Here is a 14,855-nt window from a genome sequence, read left to right on the forward strand (position 1 = left end):
AAGATCATCAAGTCCAACCCGCTCTAACACCTCAACTAAACCATGGCACCAAGTGCCACATCCAGTCTTTGTTTAAACACATCCAGGGATGGTGACTCCACCACCTCCCTGGGCAGACCATTCCAGTATTTTATCACTCTTTCCATAAAAAACTTTTTCCTGATATCCAACCTATCTTTCCCTTGGCACAGCTTCAGACTGTGTCCTCTTGTTCTGTCTTTTGCTGCCTGGAGAAAGAGACCAACCCCCACCTGACCACAGCCACCTTTCAGGGAGTTGTAGAGAGTGATAAGGTCACCTCTGAGTCTCCTTTTCTCCAGGCTAAACAACCCCAGCTCCCTCAGCCATTCCTCACAGGGTTTGTGTTCCCAGCCCCTCACCAGCCTCGTTGCCTCCTCTGGATGCGCTCAAGCGTCTCAACGTCCTTCCTAAACTGAGGGGACAGAACTGGACACAGCACTCAAGGTGTGGCCTCACCAGTGCCAGGTAGAGGGGAAGAATGACCTCCCTGCTCCTGCTGGCCACACTATTCCTGATGCAGGCCAGGATGCCATTGCCTTCTTGGCCACCAGGGCACACTGCTGGCTCATGTTCAGCCAGCTGTTGACCAGCATCCCTGGGTCCCTTTCTGCCTGGGCACTGTCCAGCCACACCGTCCCCAGCCTATAACGCTGCAGGGGGCTATTGTGGCCAAAATGCAGGACTCGGCACTTGGACTTATTAAACTCCATCCCACTGGACTCTGCCCATCCATCCAACCATTCCAGGTCTCTCTGCAGAGCCCTTCTCCCTTCCAATAGATTGACGCAGAATCCCAGCTTAGTGTCATCTGCAAATTTACTAATGAAAGACTCAATCCTCTCATCCATGTCATCAATAAAGATATTGAACAGAACTGGCCCCAGCACAGACCCCTGAGGGACACCACTGGCAACTGGCCCCAGCTGGATGCAGCACCGTTTACCACCACTCTCTAGGCCTGGCCACCCAGCCAGTTCTGAACCTAGCAAAGAGTGCTCCTGTCCAAGCCGTGAGCTGCAGCTTTACCAGGAGTGAGCTGTGGGAGACAGTGTCAAAGGCATAAACATATGCCACGTTTGTTGCTATCTTATCACATTTTGGGAAAAATAAGTATTCTATTTTCTGTGCTGTTTGCTCTTTCTAAACCACCAGGTTCTCTTTTCCCAACTCTGCTTTTAATCATAGAAATGTAATAACAGTCCGGTGTTAACTCTTCTGCTATTCTAATGCCTGTGATGCCCCTTTAAAAGTAGTGGAGAAAACAGTCTTTTCAAAGTGAATTTGTTAAATAGTGTGTAAATTTTAATGATATCCTTTACTTTATTTATACAAATTTCAGTAGTATTAAATTCCTCTGCTGTGTGGTGTGAAATGCAGTGTCAAACTGATGAAGTTGTTCTGTGCAAAGTGATCTGTGAAATGCATTAACAGCACTCAGTATATGTTTAAATAATAGGCTTGTGAGAAGAATGGGGTAACACCACATAAATGTTTTCAGTTGCTGCATGTCTTGGATTTACTGATATTCTATCAGAATTTTAGGATCTCTGTTCTAGTTATAAGTGTGTCAGAATTTTTGGGATGTCTGTGTCTAGAAAAAGTACAATGGAGTAAAAATTTTCTGGGGAAAACAAATTTGAGGAGCTTTTGTGTTCTATTTCTGCAATCTGTTTTAGTGAATTCGCAACCTCTGTTATAGTAAGTGTGAACTCAAAAGCTACTCCTTAATTCGGTATCTAGGTTGTGTCTATTTAAATAATTTTCTGTGGATGTATGCAGAGAACAGAATTCTTGATCTTGTCTTGAAACTGACTCAGCTATAAGGTGTCCTGCGACTTGTAGGGTTGAAACATGCTTGAGTACAGATCGTGGAATTTTTGGCTTCTGTAAAGCATTGCTGAGGTTTTAAGATGTAGGGCAGAAGGGATGTTCTTATATTTTGTGTATAAGAGCATCTATACTGCACACTACTGCATGATTTACACTTTCTGGGGCCAAAGCCACTTGTGCAAATCAGAGTGAAAGCAACAGACCACAATCTCCTAAATTCAAATGTGGTTTTGGTGGTCTTACCTGTCCTAATTTCATGCAGATGTTGCTTGTTGAAGGCATTAAATTTTAAAGGAGCAGCTTGACTTGGGTTGTGTTTCCTTTTGCTTAGCTTGCAAAAGGTGAAGGTCTGGACAGTGGTTGTTCTGCAAACAGAACTTGCCTGTAGCTTACAGCATTGGCTGCAATTCAGTCGGTGCTAGTGCTAGTAACCAGACTACAGTTGATGCCATGTATTAATGCTATCTTTTGAAATAATTTTAGATATAAAAATGTGATAGCAGTGTAGGAGGGAAATCCCTTAAAGCTAGGCTTTCCTTTCCTTGTCCGTTCACTTTCCCCTACCCTCAGCTGGATTGATTGCCATGTTCCCTTTGGGGAATCAAGTAATTTCTAATAGGACTATTGAAGCCATTTTGAATTCTAATTGCAGATTTCCAATTAGTTTCACAGTTTTGACCATTTCTTTTACAAACTGCCTGTATTTTAAGACTTGCAGATCTGAGTCCTGATTTCTTGGGTTGCCTAAGAAAATGAGAAGTATATGTGATGGGAATGTGCAGTGGAGTTGCTTTTCTAGTATAAAAAAATGATCATTAGAACACTTCTGTTGCCAAGATCAAGCAATAAAGACTTGATTAGAAGAAAAGCTTGGGGAAGGAAATTCTGTGTCTCCCTCTTCTGGATGTGTTGGTGGTAAAGTATTGTAGTTTCTGAGTGAAATTGGAGGAAGTTTAGTTGAGGAGCATGATTGTGGCAATTTCAGCTCTTTCCCACTGCTTTGTCTAGCAAAAGTGTCAAAGTGTGAGAGTAAACCTCAGTTGGTTTGCTTCAGTTTTGAATGCTTAAATAGCAGATCTTGGTAATCTCTGATTTCTTCAATGTCTTCTGAAGTTTTAGTTTGTCCTTTTAAATACTAGTCATTTTTAAAGCTTCATATAGTTTTGAAGAAACCTGTTGTTCCCTCTGGGGCTTGGGTTGGAGCTCTAGGTGTATATACTATCTCTGCTGTGACTACAGGAGTTTTGAAATGTAGGAGATTCAGTCCTTGGTATAGATATTCTTTTTTCAAGTGTGTTTCATTCTGCATGTATTAAGTAAGCTTCCAAAGAGCATATACTTGCTATTTCTTATGTAGGGTCAAATTCTTTCAACTTTTGTGATGTGGATCATGGGATGTACTTCATCCGTGCTATCTCCTTCACAGAGCAGTTAAAAAGTGCATCCCCATTCATGATACTGCACTGCACCTGGGCTTGTGACTTGGCCCTTGTTTGATACAAATTTCTCTACATTTTTTACTGAGTGCGAATAGTTTGAATTATTTCCTTCTTTCTTTTGTCATACAAATATAAGCTGCTTTCATTTTTCTGACTTGCCACTACTACGCTGACTCTAGGTTTGTAAAACAACCAACTCTTCTGGTGCTAGAGTGTTTAAAGTTTGTTGCTTCAACTATTTGCATAAGGCAGTTTGCAGGTGTTAGTTACTGCAGTGTTGCATGGGGTTGTTTGCATGGAAACTTAGCAATATGTTACATTTTTAAAAAGAAAAGCACCAGTGGTAGTCTTAAAACACTGCAAAAAAATTCGCATCTGTTGAACAAAAGCAAATTTTGAAGTTGGAAACATCAGTTGCTAGACAGCAATAATGATACTTATAAATGGTAAATGATCTCTTAATTTCTAATATCATGTATTTCTACTCTACAATGGAGAATACTCATTATTTTTTTTATTTTCAAGCTGCAATCTAAATGAACTGCTTCCGTGTTTTCCAGACTACATTTTGCAAGATGAAGAACAGAAAGCAATGTATTCAAGATACTGAGGATCAGATGCATGAAGGCATGGAAGGTAAAGTTTGTGTGTGAAAATATTGAAGCATATTATTCAGGTTCAAGCTGTGAAGGTCTGATTTTTTTCATTTGCTCTCTCAATTAGTAAGCTGCTTGTTTTGAGAGAAGTTGTGTAAATATAACCACTCTCTCATAATATTTGGTGTTGGCCTGTGAGGTCCCCATATAATATCCTGTCTCTTCTCTTGTTATTACTTGTTAACTTCTAGTAGCAAAACAAAAATGTTGATAGCAATTGCTATTCAGAGAAAATGATTATTCAGTGTAAAATTCCTTGAAGAAGAGTTCATACATTTTTTGTATTCTGAAAACACTTTCTAACTCTAACAAAATCCGGAGCATTTTTTATTCAATGTACATGATTAGGTAAATATTTGAAGATATTCATATTAAGATAATTCTAAGACAGAAATGCTAAAGTAAAAGTAGACCATATATATATATAAGATAATTAATATAGAATATGCTGGTGTAATTTAAGTCATGGAGAGAGTGCAAGCACACAAGGAGAAAGAATGTAGAAGAATTATGTCTAAATGACTACATGACCAAGAGGAAACACTGTGATTCCTGCTTTATTGAAATATCCCTGTAATTAACTTTCCTTTGTTTTGATGGCAAAGACTGGTACAGTAGTCTGTGAAATAAGTTGCTTAGCTTTCTTCATCTGAAATATAGTTTTCTGTAGTTACAAGCAAGCTGAATTCAAGTTTTCAGGTCTAATGCAGCCAAGAAGCTGGTCAGAGGAGTACTTGAAAGAATTCTTACTTCTTTATTATTCAAATCTAGAAGGACTTTGTTTCAAAAACGGTCAAAACTTCTAAGTGTCAGTGTTAATAATACCAGGTGAAGAAAATGAGGAAAGCTGTTCCTGTTCTACGTTATTGTGTGATGGCAACACATGCCCCATCTGTCTGAACTGCCTTCTAGAACAAGAGATTGGGTTTCCTGAGAACTGCAGTCATACCTTCTGCATGACTTGTATTCTTAAATGGGCTGAGGTAAGAGTGAGCACCAAGGTGTGTTTTTATTTTTCAGTGAAATCTATTGCATCAATACCTACAGATATATATTTTTTAAAGTTACAGATTTTGGCTTTGCACAGAAGTGTTCAGTGACCAATTTGTAAATAGTTCTTAATGCAATAAAGTATTTTGAGTTTTCTTTCACTAGACAATCTCACTTACTCTAGTAACTTAATGGTTGCTAGAGATTAGGGATAAGTAAACAGAGTGGTGTTGGCTGTTTGGAAGATCAGACAGTATTATGTACATGCTATAATATTGCATTGTTATTAGCTTAATCTTACTTTGTGATAACCCTTAGGCTGTTTGTCATAGTGTCAACTCAGGGCTGGGACCAATATGTATTCATGCAATTCAGCTAAAAGCTTTACTGCTGTTCTGAAAAAAAAAATCATTTTAATGATGGCTGGTTTTTGTTCTATGTCAATAACTTAGTAGATAGTTCTGGAACGTTAAAAAAAATGACTTGTTGAACAAATCCTTGATGACCTTGTTCTGTTTAGTCCCTTTTCTCTCACCTATGTTATGCAATCAGTGCATTTAGTCTGGACTCTTTACCTTTCCTGTAACTTTTTCAATTATCAGTATAAAATGCTAAATTAATATTGCTTTGTACTAGGACAGGCAGGGGTTGCTGTCTTTTGCCCTGCTTCTCTGGACTTGAATTAGTTTGTCACTTTAGTGAGACCACTGTTTGGTTTCTTTGCAATATCATTCTTTTGAAGCAAATGATGATTTTGGTTGCAGTATTCCCTTTAGAACGTTGGTAGCACTTGGTTGGTATGTATATATGCAATATGCTTATTCTTGCTATGTTTTAACCTTAATTTTTGTGCTATTTATTAGTGAAAGCCAGTGGTAACACAATTTTCTGAAGAATTTATATGAACTATAGAGTATTAAAAAAAAAGGTTATTACACTGAAATTGCTTTAGATTTACAAACCAGATAATAAACAAAGTTTCCTATTGCCAGATTTTCTGTTTTGCATTCGATTCATTGCAGCAATTTGATTTGTAAGGGAAGAGGAAATTCTCACCTGTAATTTTACCCTGAGTGCCTTAGCTGGTTGCTATGACAGCTGAAAAGCATTAAACAGTGACGTGCACAGGGATGCAGTACAGTATATTGGCTTGCTGCTGGATTTGAGTTTATTCACATTGTCTAACAGATGCTTTTAAGCCCAATGAGGAAGAGAAATTTTCTTGTTCTAAAGGGGCAGGTGAATGATATGGCATTTTTCTTGTCACGTAAATTTTATTTTTTGTGGTCTGAGGTGCTATTCAAATAGAATAAAAGCAACTTCTCTTAAAAGTTGACAGGTAAAGTAGATGTGATGCCATAAAAAAAGATGTGGGGGTGTTTCTAAAGCTACATAAGACTGCTGCTACTGCTTTTCATTAGCGACCTCAGATAGGTAAAACCAGCAAGGCTTCCTTTTCTGAGGTTACTTGTCAGCCAGGCCTGTTGAGTTCATGGAACTCCATTGCCTAATCTAATAGTTTTAATTAAAAGTAAAGTGACAAAATAAGTGTTGAAACCTGGGTGACAGTTCAGAGGCTTCAGCTGTGAGAAGCAGATGAGGTTCTATAGATTTGAACGATAGAAAAATATTATAAGCATGTCACCATTTAAAACATGCTGATGCTGTGTGGGTTTTGCCTGTTACTAATATTTAGTAACTGAATGTGTTCTTTTTTGAGAAGTATTGCATAAGGGTTAATTTTTTCTGGTTCTTGGTTCATCATAACCATAATTTAAGTCATTCTGAGTAATGAAGATGTAAAAAAGATACAAAAATTACCTGCTGTTTAAAAAATATGCTGGCTGATTCTGGGTAAAGCTTAAGTATTTTTTTTGAGTATAAACAAATTGCTTTTAGAAATGGTATTTTCTTCTTTAAGTGCTGGAGAAAAACAAAATTGAGAATAAAATTATTGAATTAAATCTTAAAAAAAAATAGTACTATTCACATTATTTGACATGTTCTTTTGTGTATCTTCAGTTCTGCTCCATACACTTAGAGGCTTTGCCAGCAGTCTGTGTTCAAGTTGGGTATTTATTTTATTTTTCTGTGTTGCATCTGGACTACAAAATATAACAGGATAAGCTACTTCTTTAAACTGTTGTTTTCAAATTGTATGTAATCATTGTTCTCCAGAGAGTTTATGGCTTTTTTATATAATTGTGTAGACTCTAATCAAAATCAGGGGAGTTTAGGCAAAATATAAGAGTTTTACTGTTCTGCTCCCTCTTCAATCTACAGGAGATTTTCAACATTGCAACTGCAGTAAAGTGTCCTGTACCAGCAGATCTTCTGTCTGAAAGCAGCAGCCATTACAATTTGAGCATCTTACTTTTTAAGAAGTGAGAGAATATAGATTTAAAAAAAAGCACTTAAAAGCAATATATAAAAATCACCCTTATTCCAAAGGCTAAAGAGGAGTAGGAAACTTGCCATGGAACAGGTCTAATACATTAGTTCCTGTTGGCTAAATCTGAACATTTAGTTTCAGAATTAAATAGCTTTACAGTTGAGTCAGTACTGTATTTTCTTTCCCTTTGAAGAAAGATGTCTAAAGCAGAAAAAAAAAGTGAGGGGCAGACCAGGAATCCCCACAAAGGAGTTAATCTTCAGAGTAACTTTTTAATATGTCCCTTGAATTGTTCTGCTCTCTTTGGTTGTGTTAATTGTGGCATTTGAGAGCATTGCTATGGACAGAATCAGTTGCCTATACTATTAAACTCTTCTATACTATTAGACTGTCAACTTGTGTGCCTTTGACCATGCTAACTAGTGCTCTCCCAGTCACTGCTGGGGGCCGTTCTCAGTAGGCACATGAAGATTAAGATAAATGTTTGTCATCCTATCGCAGCTGTCAACAACTTTTGTAAACCAATATGGTATAATTTACTAATGAAGACTTTCAAGCTTGAGGCTTTGTATTTCAGTGAGTCTGTGCTGGAAGATCATTAAAAGTAGAAGGTGCTAAATCAGGAGCTGAGGTTACTGGACACACCCTTCAGTGGGAATGTTGGACAGTGTAAGCAAAGGGTTGCTTTCAGTGTAAAGAGCATATATGTGGTAACATTACTCTGGCCACATAATAAAAGGGGGAGGGTGTAGCCAACCACAAAAATCCCCTATCTAGAGTCTTTAAACACCACCAGTAATGTCGTGTTACACCAAAGGAAGCAATTACATTTACGTGTTTCTGTAATCTGTAATACTATTAGTATATTAAAACTACTTGGGTCAAAACTAATTTTTTTTCTGATAAACTTGTATTTTGTGTTTTCATTGGTAAGCACATGTTTTCATTTATAATTATTGGTTCTGAAAGGATTTAAGTGAAACTGATACAAAGAAAAGGTAACTAGGCATCTGTAGCAAACATGCACAAAGTAGTTAACACCACCTCAGCTAAGACAACTGATTTAGCAGCTGCTTTAGCAGCTGTGGTGTCTTGCCTGTATGCATTAGAGAAAAAATCTTTATCTTTGTTTTTCTATTCTATTCAAAGAAAACAGTCTTAGAAACAATAAATATTTATTTTACTGTAGGCTTTTTAACTTCCTTTCTATTCTTCAGAGTGCTAAGAAATGTACCAGAGATTTCTATCTCTGTTCTTCTATTAATTCCTCTTATGAGCTCTCATGAGAGATGAGAGTTGAAGAAAAGATTCAGTGTGTTGTCTGCATTATTACAATGTTTGTGTAACAGACATTGATTTCAGTGACCCTCACCTATCAAGCTTATTTATCTCATGCTCTGGTCTTGGTTTCCCACATTATTTTTTCCCCATCTGGAGAATTTGAAAGTGGAGTATGTACAGTCATAAATTCTCCAAAGCATTGGGGCATAGTCAGGTAGGCCCTGTACAGGATCTGTGATTGACTAAATAAAACTAAGCAGTTGGTGCAAAGAACTGTCTTGCAGTATATTTCTAGTGGATGTTCTTAGGTGTTTTATTCATAGATTTTGATGTTCAGTTCTTAGAGTAGTCATTGTCTTTGTGCTCATACAAAGTTTGGATCATTGAGTATGTGGAGTATACTACTGCTCATGTATATGCTTCTGAGGTTAAGGAGAGTTACTTGTATGATAACTGGGATTCTTAATGTGTATGCTTTCTGATCTGGATTCTTTTTTTCTGAAGGATATAGGAAAGAATCAGCTTAAGTGGCAACAATCTCCACAGTGACCTGCAGTACAGAGCACTGTGGGCAAGATTTAAGATGACACTAATGAACGAAACGTGGATTGTGTTCAAAGAAACACAGCCTAAAACTCCAAAAATGACAGTGGAAAAAACCTTATTGTTCAAGTATACCCAAAGTGTATACGTAGACAGTTCATCTGAGAACTGATGTTCAGAAAAACTGTATTAATCAAATTGTTTTGGAAAGTGTGTATTTTAGATACCTTTTTGCAAATTACATGTTTGCTTTGTAGTATACGGTTGTTCTTGGCTATTTCCCTGCTTAAGCAGGGGGGCTGGGCAAGATGATTTCCAGAGATCTCTTCCAACCTCATCCATTTGGTGATTTTGCAAGAATATTTGTGTAGCAACTTATGAATGTTAATGCTGTTGAATTGCAGTGCAAAAGTCTGAGTGGTTTTCATTTTACTCCAGTTCTTCCAATAGTGTCAATACAATCAAACTTAATTTGTCAGCACTATATGGCAATTTTGAATTGGAACTTAAGAACTAGCCAGCTGTGTCATGTAGGTAGAGAGAAGAGAGTTGTTTGGATTTGTAACTAAGTAGTCTACTGATTAGCTCTTAAAACTGTAATCTGTTCTTTTGTACTCTATAGCATTACTATCAGTGATTTTTTCCTTCCAAAAAAGACTTGTCAGAAATAGTGCTTTCTTAAAGTATAACTAGAAAACTTTAAAATGTACTTGCTTTTTAAAAGTAGACTGAAAAAAAGTAATGATAAGTTTTTACGTGCTTCTAGAAAGTAGCGCATTTTCTGATGTCTTCCTACTTTCATTAAAATGTGGAGAGGGTGTTTCTCACTACATGTGGTGTAATGGTCTCCCTGTTCACTGAAGCTGGAGGTGTTACTGTGGGCTTTTTGCTGTACTGTTATTACAAGGTGAAGTGAAATATACAGACATTGCTTTACCAGTGTAATCTCACTTAAAGTCTGAATTTAGTTAGGAGAATCTGGTAATATTTGTGTTTAACAGATTATTTAAGAGTGCAGGATAATGTTTCTCTTTGTATCAGCTTTTCAATACAATATTTGGAGAACAGACTTTATTATGAGCCACTTGAAGAAAAAAAAATTGGGGGAGGGATTTACTGCAGCAACTTGAATTCTGTACTTGCATCTTGTTACTACTTGTTATGAAACTTCATTAACATGGAACTTGATGAGATGGGGATATCTGTCAAAGTTATTTTATCAGCCAAATATGTTTCGGGGTTAGCTTGCACCTGTTTGTATAGCTTTCTGAAAATTCCTAGCTGGAATATAATAACTGCTTCAGCCTTTTGCTTACCTCACTTTGTTCAAATGCTGTTTAAAGTGATGCTGTTAAAATAGGGGACAATTGCTCCTTGAGTTTAGACACCACAGTTCTGTGTTGCTCTAGCAGTTACAGGAATATAGAAATTAAGTTATGCCTGTGGAGCTAAAGTAAGATTTTTCTAGAGGGTCATAAAAAACAAATAAAATACTTTTTTTTTTTTTAATCTGAAAACCAAACATATTGCTTGTGGATAACTTTCTAGGGCTTGCAGATTTTTGTGAATGCTTATGTATTTTATGAAGTGAATTCTTCAGCTATCACAGGATGGGTGAAAGAATGAATTACTGTGGAGTTATCAGGTTTAACAGGAAAACTCTCAATAGTTTCATGTGGAGAATAAAACATTCAAAGACATTTTGAAGTGTGCTGAGCTACTAGTGTGTGCTTTTCCAAGGAAAGAACTGTTTGGAAGCAAAGCAAGCAGGCCACTAATACCAGCACTGAGGTTCTAATGATATTGATGATTACATTAAGTACTACATGTTCTGATTTTTAAAGCTATAGTAAAGAAAGATATTGTAAAAATCTGTGGTTCTTCTAAGATTGTGATACATTTCACAAACCTTCTCCCTTGTGCACAGTAAAAGTGGTAGCTGCTCCATCTCAGCATCTTCTTTCTTGTTTTAAACATTCTTTATCAAAAAGTACAGTGTACATTCACTATTTCTTACAATGCTCCCTGAACGGAAACCTCAGAAGAGTGGAATTGCTAACCTGCCTTTGATGAAAGAAGGCTCAACACCTTTGTTACCTGAACCATGTTCTCAAAAAACATGAGAGATGAGTTAAAGGTCACCACTCCTCATAATTGCTTCTTGTAGTGAATGTTGACTTTTTTTACCTTTATTCCTTTCTGTAGCAGTATAAATCCTGTCTTGCTGTTGGGAAAAGGGACAGAGGAAGAACTTTGGGGTTTTTCTTAAATTTTTTTCCAACATTTTAAAGGTTTGATTTTATTTGTTAGCAGACAGGTGAGAGCTGATGCATGTTTAGACAGAAATAATCTCTAGTTTCCCTCGGGGTACCCAACAACTCTACTCCACCTGGGGACTGGGGGTGTGCAACTAAATGTCCTGAATCTACTGGAATTTCTCTTGTGATAATGTTGTCAGCATTACAGAAAATGCTAAGGCTACAAAAAGCAACAGAGTAGGAGTGGAAAGAGCATCTGCTGTTTCTGAACATATTGGAACCTAATGGTAGTTTTTGACTCTTCCAGAATGTTTTCCTCCCTTTTTTACCGCTGTGTAAAACTGTATTTAGTTGTTAAACATTTGTTCAGAAGATCTGAGCATTGAACATCTTTCTAGTGGAGCAAAACCAGTTGTTATTTGGATTGCTGCTAGTAACACTTAGTATTCTATGATACTTTATTACAGTGAATAAACGTAACTTTCAGTGATTTAAACTTGAGAAGATAACTTGACATTCATGTGTAAATTTAATATAGGAAGAGATTGTATTGGATAAACATTTCAGCTAAGGTAGATCCTGAAACAAGAATAAAAATGACTAAGAAAAATAACTTCCTCCTACCTATCTTTTACAATCTGGTGTATCTAAGAATGAAAGTATGTACCTTGATGTTTGCAGTGGATTCAGAAGCTACAGTGCATTGCATGCTATGAAATATCCCGATGGAACATTGCACTACTATGTTACTGTGGGTCAGCTGTGCCTTGACTACAGGGCAAGAACGGTCTTCATGATCTGAGTCCTTAGGGAACTGGCTTAATTACCCAATATGCTTTTCTTGTCTGGGGCCACAACACTGCAGAGAGCAATGGTATCCCCAAAACAGGAAGGTTTTAGTTAGAACAAAATACCAGAGCATCAAAGGGTAGGTGATGACTTTAACTTACATTCTTGTTCAAGAGCTTGTTCCTGAAACTACCCCCGGGGGATTGTTTTGTTTGATTGATGGGTTTGGGGTTTTTTAAAATCAGTCTTACTTGGTTCTGTCTACTTCAGTTGAAATCAGAAGCTCAGAAACTTCCTGAATGCTCCGTGTTTTGGGGGCTGGTATGTGAAAAAGAAGTTGAGCACTCCTTGAAATTGTGAAAAGACCAGAATAATCTGGAAAATTAGAAGGCCCAATGGAAAGACAGGAATGAAGTTCACAACTGGATTTTGGGGCAGAGTTCAAATGCAGGTTTTTCCTACCTGCTTATGTAATTCTAGTATGGCATCTTGCTTGCATAGACATCCTGTAGCTCTCTAAATTGCAGACATTATATGCCTCTTCAGGGCATGCAGTTCCTCTACTGGATCTTGTTCAGTGAATGAATTAGGGCTAGAAACTGGGTGTGTGTTTTGGGTTTATATTTTGTTTTACAAGTGTTGAACTGAGCCTCGGAAGGCCAGTGGAATTAAGGTGGGTGTGGAGGGTGTAATGATGACAAAACCCCTAAACCAAACAAAGAACCACGCCCTCACAGCAAACATGTCTGGAATTAAAAGGAATAAAGAGTTCTCTCACAGCAATAGCTAATATCCAATGTGGATTTTTCTTAAAGCTGATTTACTGCATGATCCACTTATGTGGTGCTTTGGTTGAAATTTCCCATTTCCATGGTTAATAATGTGTTATTGTTCTGTGTGTGTTTTATCTGAGGTAGTGCAGCCTCAATAAGAGAGCATTTAGGTGATAGGGGGAGAACAATAAATGGCTATTTCCATCAAACAGTAGGGTAAAATACCCTTCAGTTCCCTTTTCTAGAAAATTGATTTGTAAAACTTTAGATGTGTTACATGTGGGAATCTGTTGTCTGCTGACTGCAACAAAAGAGATGTATTATAACCTCTGTTTGCTTTTTGCATTACCAGTTTTATGTTTTGGGGGAGACACAATGCAACACACTTCCTGTTGAAAATAGAATTAAGAAATAAAATTTTAGTACAATATGAAATGTAGAGGATGTTTGCATATTGTTATGCTTTTCAGTGTCTTATCAACATTAATCTTACGCAGAATCCAAAGCAGTGTACCAGCTACTAAGAAAAATTAGCTTTATCCCAGCCAAAATCAGGACGCGTTGGTATAAAATCAGTTACCTAAAATGAATTAAAAGACCAGAAAATGAAGGTAACTTGACGTAAAATGCATTAAATGCTTTTCCTTTTTTGAACACAACTTCTGAGTTATATTCTTGTTTCCTTTAGATTTTTCCTGAAAGAGCAATCTGCTTGTATAAAACAAAATGCTGAGTGTATGGATAATGTGTCCAAATGCATTCTTACTGTGAACAAGTTGGGATTTTGTGTGCTTCTGTAAGCTACTATAATAGTGAATAAAACTTTAGAAAATTAGGGCTTCTCTTAGCTTATTACCAAGTTTGTAATAAGAAAAATAAATTTTCAGACACAGGCTTCATGTCCTATTGATCGCAGACCATTTCAAGCAGTGTGCAGACTGGATGCATTGGATAAGCAGATAAAGGTATGTTCCAGACTTATTTTCTTAAATAACTTCCCTTGTAGGAACGTCCAAGTTATGCTGCTGCCTTTTATTCATGTAAAATGAAATGTGTTGTGTTAAATAAGCTTTCCTAACAAAGTAATTACTGTTTCTATTACATATTTGAAGCAAGGAATTATTTTTTCAGAGCAAGTATTTACCATAGTAATAATAACCACAAAGCTTCTGTTGCTATTTTTTAATATCCTTGAGCATTCATGATATATCCAAGAATAGAAGTATAGTAATTGGTCTCAAAGTGTTTTTTAAACTAGGTTTTGTAACAGCTGCTATACTAATTATCCTACAAGGTTGCCTTTTTTTTTTTTTCAGTTGAGGTGAATCTTCTGTGTTCACAGCCTCCAATTCCCAGACAAAAATACATAAAGGCAGTAGGAATCAGTTAATGTTAAACGTTGTTCAACCAAAATCTGAATATTTTTCAGTTCTGAATTCTTCTTAAAAATACTGATCTGGAGACTAGTTTATCAAGTAGGAAGAAACCTCTTCTGATAGTTGATCTTGAATATGCATATAGAAAGATGCTGATAATTCCATGTACAATTTGGAAATGTTGTGATGAAATTATGCTTATAAGTAGTTCATAAGCTGCTGGTCTTGCACTTCGTGATATTTAGAAAACAGGCTTCCATTACTCATTTCTTGTACTTCTGGAGGCCCAGGCATTCACCTGTAAAGGAGCCATGCTGGCAACTAGAGATGCTTCCTTCTCATAGGAAACCATGCTTGCGTATTTTGTCTTCTTTATTTCTGAAGGATCAAGGAAGTAATTGAACTGGGATAAACTGAAATTTACATTTGGAAAAGTGTAAAGACTGTATCAAAATACAGTTTGAAAGGATGTCTGTTCACAGAATTGCAGTGTAAACAGGCGGGCAG

General features: G+C 36.8%; 1 protein-coding gene across 7 annotated transcripts in view; it reads left to right on the forward strand.

Annotated features, from left to right (window-relative positions):
- Positions 1-14,855, forward strand: part of SCAF11 (SR-related CTD associated factor 11) — a 50,097-nt gene that overhangs the window by 13,394 nt on the left and 21,848 nt on the right. For 6 of the 7 annotated variants that reach the window (XR_008437103.1, XM_053977558.1, XM_053977559.1 and 3 more), the window contains exons 2-4: positions 3,851-3,926; positions 4,775-4,929; positions 13,860-13,937. Coding sequence is in view for 6 of the 7 variants with exons in the window: in XM_053977557.1 (XP_053833532.1) it covers positions 3,851-3,926; positions 4,775-4,929; positions 13,860-13,937 (309 nt within the window). In the remaining variant the exon portion in view is untranslated. The remainder of the gene's footprint in view (positions 1-3,850; positions 3,927-4,774; positions 4,930-13,859; positions 13,938-14,855) is intronic. The other variant, XM_053977562.1, reaches the window with a different exon arrangement.

This window comes from Vidua macroura, chromosome 5, assembly GCF_024509145.1.
Source record: "Vidua macroura isolate BioBank_ID:100142 chromosome 5, ASM2450914v1, whole genome shotgun sequence".
Lineage (NCBI taxonomy): Eukaryota > Metazoa > Chordata > Aves > Passeriformes > Viduidae > Vidua > Vidua macroura.